Source organism: Candidozyma pseudohaemuli (assembly GCF_003013735.1).
Source record: "Candidozyma pseudohaemuli strain B12108 chromosome Unknown scaffold00009, whole genome shotgun sequence".
NCBI lineage: Eukaryota > Fungi > Ascomycota > Pichiomycetes > Serinales > Metschnikowiaceae > Candidozyma > Candidozyma pseudohaemuli.
In genome coordinates this window covers 507,777-515,608 of record NW_020194443.1, presented here as the reverse complement: position 1 = coordinate 515,608, position 7,832 = coordinate 507,777, and the positions used below count along the sequence as shown (strand labels likewise).

At 50.4% G+C, this 7,832-nt stretch overlaps 3 protein-coding genes across 3 annotated transcripts; 1 reads left to right on the top strand and 2 right to left on the bottom strand.

Moving 5' to 3' along the window:
- Positions 1-1,895: 1,895 nt before the first annotated feature.
- On the bottom strand, positions 1,896-3,518 carry C7M61_003644 (alpha-mannosyltransferase; the record flags this gene model as incomplete). The annotated part of the gene is made up of 1 exon (XM_024858981.1): positions 1,896-3,518. The coding sequence occupies one exon, from the start codon at positions 3,516-3,518 to the stop codon at positions 1,896-1,898; it is 1,623 nt and encodes a 540-aa protein (XP_024713068.1).
- A 410-nt stretch (positions 3,519-3,928) lies between these two features.
- C7M61_003643 (uncharacterized protein) lies at positions 3,929-5,554 on the bottom strand (the record flags this gene model as incomplete). Its single annotated transcript, XM_024858980.1, has 1 exon — positions 3,929-5,554. The coding sequence occupies one exon, from the start codon at positions 5,552-5,554 to the stop codon at positions 3,929-3,931; it is 1,626 nt and encodes a 541-aa protein (XP_024713067.1).
- A 298-nt stretch (positions 5,555-5,852) lies between these two features.
- Positions 5,853-7,832, top strand: C7M61_003642 (sodium:solute symporter family protein; the record flags this gene model as incomplete). The annotated part of the gene is made up of 1 exon (XM_024858979.1): positions 5,853-7,832. The coding sequence occupies one exon, from the start codon at positions 5,853-5,855 to the stop codon at positions 7,830-7,832; it is 1,980 nt and encodes a 659-aa protein (XP_024713066.1).

Genomic DNA, 7,832 nt, shown 5'->3' with positions numbered 1-7,832 from the left:
GTCCGGTGTCGTGATCGTTACCACTGACTCCAACGGAGCCTTGACAACTACCACGTCTTTGTTCCCAGCCGGCGCTGCTCCTACTGAGTACACCACCACTTTCACCACCACTGACGCTAATGGCAACCCATCTACTGAATCTGGTGTTGTGATCGTTACCACCGATGCTAACGGAGCTTTGACTACTACTACTTCCTTGTTCCCAGCTGGTGAGGGTGCTGCTCCTACTGAGTACACCACGACGTTCGCTACCACTGATTCTAACGGTAACCCATCTACTGAGTCTGGTGTTGTTATTGTGACTACTGACTCCGAGGGATCCTTGGCTACTACCACTTCCTTGTTCCCTGACGCTGGTGCTTCTGAGTACACCACTACTTGGTCCTCCACCGATGCTAACGGAAACCCAGTCACTGAATCTGGTGTTGTGATTGTCTCCACTGACCCTAACGGAGAGTTGACCACCACTACTTCTGAGTTCGGTCAGGATGGTGAGACTCAATACACCACTACCTGGACTTCTACCGACTCTAACGGTAACCCTGTGACCGAGTCCGGTGTCGTCATTGTGGGTACTGACTCCGACGGAGCTTTGAGTACCACCACCTCTGAGTTCCCTCAAGCCACCGAGTTCACCTCCACCTGGACCACTACGGATGCTAGCGGCAACCCAGTGACTGAGTCTGGTGTTGTTGGTGTTTCCACCGACTCTGAGGGCTCATTGACCTCCTCAACTTCCGTTTTCGGCAACGAATACACCACCTCTTGGACCACCACCGACTCTAACGGTAACCCAGTTACTGAGTCTGGTGTCGCTGTTGTCACTACTGACGCTGAGGGATCCTTGACCACCTCCACTTCTCAGTTCCCAGGTGAGGGCTTGACCTCGTTCACTTCCGCTTTCACCACTACCGACTCGAACGGTAACCCAGTCACTTCTTCCGACTTGGTGATTGTCACTACTGACTCAGAGGGCTCATTGTACACCACCACCTCTGCTCTTGGAGGTGCTGAGTACACCACTACTCTCGAGACCACTGACTCCACCGGTGGTGTCGTGACCAAGACTGTCTTTGTCTGTGAGACCACCGACTCGGCTGGCTCTTTGACTACCTCCTCATCTGTTCTCCCTGAGATCACTACCCTTGTTACCTCCAAGCCTGACGGCTCTGAGGCTACTTACAGTGCCGAGATCATTGAGACTACTGTTGATGGCACCGTGACCTACTACACCTCCATCTGTCCTGAGGAGACCACCTTTGCCTCCACTGGCGAGGATGGAAAGGAGACCACTTACTCTGGTGTTGTTGTTGAGACCACCGGTGAGAACGGTTCCTTGACCTCTTACACCTCCATCAACACTCCTGCCGGCGAGACCCCTGCCGGTGAGACCCCTGCTGGCGAGACCCCAGCCGCTGAGTCCTCGTACACCTCATACTACGAGACCACTGCTGAGGACGGCCATGTGGAAACCACTCTGGACGTTGTTGTTGTCGGTACTGACTCGCAGGGCGAGCCATTCACCTCCACCATCGCTGGTCAGTCCACTGGTCCTGAGCCTGTTGCTACCCAGCCTGGTTCTGCTGCCCCAGCTGAAACCACCGGTGCTCCATCTGGTTCTCAGACCACTCTCGACACTGTCTACACGTCTGCGGGCGGCTCTGCTGCTCCAAGCGTATCGTCATACGAAGCCGGCGCTTCTTCCACGAAGTTCAGCGCCAAATGGTTGCTTCCCTTCGCTTTCTTCGCAATGATTTAAAAGTGATGCCGTTTAGCATACACTCTTCCCTTCGATTAATTCATTTTTGGCATTTCCATTGCCTCGGCATTTTCTTTAGTCATCATTACCAAGATTTAATTTCGTCTAATAAAGTTATATAAGTATAAAACTTGTTCTATATGTACTTTTTGTAGTCGTCGCCGTACCACAACTGTTCTATTTGCTCGATCAAAGTGGTCTGCTCCTGGCTAAACCTGACCACGGCATTGGTTTCTTCATCTTTAGGAACCGACGCACACCATACGTACCCAATGCATCCTTTTGTTCTATCCTGAACGAAGCCCAGCTTCAGTTTTGGAATGATAGCTCCATTTATCTTGGATGGAGATCGGTAATGGTCATGCAAAGCTTCTGGGGTTTTGTACTGTTCTCTAAGTGACCGAAGGGCTTCGAAGTCTTTCTGGTAATAGCCTTTCTTGCACTTTTGTAAGCCGCCGTTTATCCAAAGAAGCTTGTGTTCTGAATCGAAATGAGCAGGTTGAGTTGAACAAACTTCCCAAGAGCTCTTCGTTTCTTGAAGCTCTCCTATCCCAGCAGCGTGCTGGCCATTGAAGGTGAATAAAGCCTGACCGGCGTAAATCTGTCCTAGCCAAAAAAGCTCTTTATCACCATAAAAAGGCCCGCTTGTTTCGTGCCAAAACTGTAAAGCCGTGGAAATAAGCATCCCGGTCAAATGTGTTGATCTTTTCATCACCACCATGCCGCTTTCCATGACGTGTTTGGATTTCGACTGGAAAAAGCCCGTGGCTTCGGCAACATCGGTGTAATCGTGAATGTCAAATGCCCGTTGCTCTTCTAATGTCGGATGGAGGCTTCTGAAGAAACCCATGGGAGTGGTCCAGGTGCGTTCGCTGGTGAGTCTGTCTCTGAAGAAGTAGGCTCCGTGTTTCAGGTACTCCTTGTAGCTGAAAAGCGTCCTTGGCTTCACGAACGGCACCACATCTGTGTCCATAAGCACCATCTCGTCAAAGGTGTTGAACAACGAGGCTATCCACTTGTTGGAAAAACGACGGAAGTACTTGAAAGCACCGTCAGCAAGCGACCCGCTGGCATCCACAAAATATACATCCTGAGGCGGATATAGCGACGATTTGGCATATTCAAAGTCCACTTCACCTCGAGCAACCTCCACAAGCTTCTGTATCGAGTCTGGCGAAAGATCGCCCTTGTGCACCATCTGAATGGACAAATCGTTTTCTAGAAGCCGGAGCACCCGGAGGAGCCGTTTTGCTTCTTCGACGCCGGCGTCGCTCATGCTGAAGACGATTCCTTTCTTGGAAAAGCCGTTTTTCATTCTTCCCCAGAACGAAGAGCCCTTCTTTTCTGATCCTGGCACAACGGTGCCGTCCCACTTTGTCACCACGGGCATTCTCCCTGAAAAAAGCGGAAAAAGCTTCCTTTCCACTTCCTCAATGCCGTTTTTCACCTCCACCTTGCTTTCTAGGAAACACGCTCCATAGGCCCGAAGATGCCCCACAAAAGTCCGGATCCACTGCTTCCTTGGCGTCGAGTTCTCCAACAAGGCGTCTCTATCTAGCGAGCTGGCCAAATGTGTAAAATAGTCCTGGCACCGTTGCTCTTTCGGCACCTTATCATGCCCGAGTATCTCAACTAGTGGATCTGTGAGTGTCCGATGTTCCCGGTTTCCCTGAAACACAGCAATGTTCAAAACAAACAGGATGGTCAAAGCCACCACTAGTGCCAACGGCACACAGCGGATGAACACCAGTTTCCTCATGGTCTTCGAATCGTCTAAAAATTGGAGATCTGTAGGGTCAAGAAAAACCAGACACACGTGCACTCTAGCCAAGATATGGCTATCAGACGGACGGGATGAGATGCACCTGGATACTCCGGGGGTGTCTAGAAGAGAGAAGATTTAAAAGTAGATTTGTTTGATTATTTTTCCGCATCTAACGCAGAATTAGATAATTGATCCGGGGAAACCTCGCTTATTGTAGATCGTGCAGATTATGTAGGAGGGGGTGAAAGCCTCGTTTGAGATGCACAGAACACCGAGGATGGAGCTACACTTATCAACATCAAAGATGTATGTATAACGACTTTTTTTATGATGAAGAACTGAAATCTGCTAAACTTTTTGAGCACATGACGCATGGTTCGAAATCTCGGCTATGCACTGCCACGCTACCGAGAGGCGTGCACTGCCTGATCTAAGGCCTCCGCCACAGCTAGAGATCTTTCCTCTTCAAGCTTTCTGGTCACCACCTGAAGGCAAACGGGCAAGTCGTGGAACTTCTCCGGATCGTACATATCGTAAACGCTCTGTTCGGCGTCATTTCTGGCCTTAAACTGGGTTTCTTTGACATCTCTCAGCTTGTCCACTTTACCAACAGGAAGAACGGTACTGGCACAGTCAAAAAGGTTGAAAGGAACCGTGTAATTTTCAGTGTTGGGGCCGTACTTGAGCACAGCCGGAACAGGCCAGATGGGGCACACAATAGCGTCTATAGGTTTCCCAGACAGAGTCAACCGAGCAGTGTCCTTCCAGTGGGCATAAAAGTCCTGCTTGATTTCGTACGCTTCGTTGCACACTTCCCACCATGCACTGGCGTCCAAAGGTTTTCCAAAAAGATCCCATGGCACACACTCCAAGGCTGCTTTAATGAACGGCTCACCCGTCTTGCTGCATTCCCCATAAGCCTCTTTTCCAGCGTCCGCAACATATGCTTTTGTGGCCGTGTCCATGGCCTTCAACAGCATGGGAATTTGTATATCCACCACCTCGTGGCCTGCCTTTTGCAAAGCTGCTTTTGTCTCTTCAAGAGCTCTGGCCACTGGAGGTTGCGGTCTGAGCTCAGGACAAGCATGCCATATGCCTATAGTGAATTTTCTCTGAGCCTCCTCCCTCCAGGGAACAGCAAGCACCTTGGGATCCAGGTGCCACCCCTCCATTCCAACCAAGACTTTAGAAACGTACTTCACATCTTCGAGAGAGCGGGCCATCGGGCCGATCGCCGAAATTACACACTCCTGGCCACTCGAGGCGTTGGTAACGTTCATATACGAAAGTCGCCCGTTGGCCGGTTTCAACGCATACAAGCCCTGGAAGCAAGAGGGGATCCTAATACTGCCTCCAATGTCTGTACCTAAACCACATGGTGATGCACCAGCGGCGATCAAGGACCCTTCACCGCCTGACGACCCGCCTGCCGAAAAGTCCAGATGCAAGGAATTAGTCGTGTAGCCAATGAGATTCGAATAAGTCTCAGAAGCCATGAGGGAGCTGGGTACGGCTGTTTTAACGTAGAAGACAGCACCGGCCTCGAGCAATTGATCAGCGATGAGGGCGTTTTTGGCTTTGGGCTTATCAGCCAATGAGCAGTACCCCAAGGTGGAATCCTTGCCCGTCAAGTCCACCTGATCTTTCAAGGATATAGGGATGCCATGAAGCGGACCTACAACACCATCTTTGGCAAACACCTGATCTAGTTTTTTGGCCCTTTCGAAAGCCTCGTCAAAGAAGATATCCGAGCAGCAGTTGACGATTTGATGGGCTAACGCTGCCCGGTGGCAGTATGCTGTAGTGACCTCCAACGCTGAAAATTCACCTGCTGCGATCTTCTTCTGAAGATCCACCAATGAAAGATGGGTGATGGCATTTTCGTCCTCGGGAAGAGTTGCATCTAAAAAGCGTTTCGTATTAGTTTCCCCGGTGCGCTGCATCTTGTCAGCAATTTCAGCATCTCTCCATTCCGGTGGGATCCCACCGAGGATGGAGTCCTGCTTCCGTTTAGCGATATCTGTCCACATCTTTGGATACTAAAGCAGCAAATGGCCTGGCCTTATATGCGGAGGCTTTTCGGAATGTCTTTTACGGAACCCCTCTTGAGAACGGATGTCAAATACCGATTTGGTGATCGAACAATTGATCTGTGTGGCTTGGAAAAGCGATTACCAGGAGGAGATCTGAGAAACATTCTCGTCCTGGAGATACTGCACTCCTAGTTTCTATGCAAGCGCCGCACCAGATGGCTGCAAAATCTTCCGTATATAAGCTCCCAGCAACTCATTTCTGGGATTTTTGGAATTCTGATCTTGCAGCTTCAAAATGGTGCCCATTTTACCCCAGAGCTACGGCTACGGCTTTTCCGTGGGCCTCGGTGCAGCTTTCGCTGTTATCATGGTGTTTATAACCAAAATGTTGGCCAAGTACATGGGTCAGCACCAGAATTCAGAAAGATTCACCACCGCCGCCAGAAACGTCAAATCGGGTCTTATTTCTTCGGCGACGGTTTCGGCGTGGACCTGGCCCGCTACGCTTCTTTCTTCAGGTGCTTGGAGCTATTCTCATGGAATCAGTGGAGGCTACTTCTATGCTGTAGGAGGAGCCTTGGAGGTGACGCTTTTCATGTTTTTGGCGATCGAGATCAAGCGTAGAGCCCCTGCCGCCCATACTATCTCGGAGATTTTCCACTTCCGGTTCGGAAAATGGGGCCACATTGTGTTTTTGTGCTATTGCATGGCCACCAATGTCTTGACCTCGGCGCTTTTGCTACTAGGAGGATCCCAGGCTTTTGCAGTGACTACCGGGATGCACACCGTGGCAGCGTCGTTTTTGCTTCCCTTGGGTGTTATAGTGTACACTGCTCTTGGAGGTCTCAAGGCGACATTTGTGTCTGACTGGATCCACACCGTGATCATATACTGTATCATTATCGTGATGATATTCTACATTTTCTGCACGTCCTCGTTGATCGGGTCGCCAGGAAAAATGTACGATCTTCTCGTGGAGGCCCAGGAGCTCATTCCTGCTCCAGGCGACAGCTACCTTAGTTTCAGGGACAAGGATATGAACTTCCTTGCGTGGTCCGTCACCCTAGGAAACTTGTGTTCTGTATTCGGTGATCCAGGATACGCCCAGCGTGCTATAGCTGCCGATGCCCGCTCTGTATTTGAAGGGTACCTCATGGGAGGCTTGTGCTGGTGGATTATTCCTATGGCCTTGGGTCTGTCTGCTGGACTTGCTTGTAGGGCGCTTTTGAACAATCCCGCTTCTGTGACCTACCCTAATCCGCTTACAGATTTTGAAGTTGACGCCGGGCTTCCGGTGATTTATGGAATGGCAGCGATATTCGGAAATGGCGGAGCGGCAGCGGGTTTGGTGATGCTTTTCATGTCTGTGACGTCTGCCACCTCCGCTGAGCTTATTGCTTTTTCGTCGATTGCAACGTACGATCTTTACAGAACGTACTTCAAGCCCGACGCCACAGGAAAACAGCTTGTGAGAGCGGCCCATTATTTTGTGGTGGGTTTTGGTCTTTTCATGGCGGTTTTGGCGGTAATCCTTAACTATGTGGGTGTCACAGTGGGATGGCTCCTCAGCTTTGTGGGAATCCTCCTCACGCCCACCGTCAGTATTGTGATTTTGGCTGTTTTCTGGAGCAAAATGACGGCAAGGTCGTTGGTAATCGGTGCTCCGTTGGCCACCCTTTCAGGCTTGCTCTGCTGGATCGGCGCAACCTACCATTTTGGAGAAGGAGTGATCAACAAAGACACCTTGATGATCACGGAGGCCACCTTCATTGGCAACATCGTGGCCCTCGGCTCCTGTCCTATTTACATTGCCATAATCACGCTTCTCAAGCCGGCAGAGGACCCGTACGATATGGATATTCTCTCTATTCAGATCGTCATGGCAGACGATGTGGATGAAGAAGGAAAAGAGGCAGCCAAGGTGACGGAAACAGATAAACACGTTCTCAAACGGCAGGTCTGGATGAGTGCTTTCACCAACATCATAATTCTCTTTGGCTGCCACATTATCATTCCTCTCGCCTTGTATGGCAGCGGATACGAACTGACCAAAGGCGCCTTTACGTTTTTCATTGTGGTGAACATAATCTGGGCCATTCTTGCTGCCGGCTACATCGTCTTTGTTCCCCTCTGGCAGGGCAGAAGGGCCATCAAGACGGTATTCAAGGCTCTTCTTGGTATGGAGAGGCCGCCTGTTTCAGACAACATGAACAGTGAGAGCCATGAATCCATCGAGCTCTTGGTGTCTGGAAAAGGCACCGACACTACACTCTGA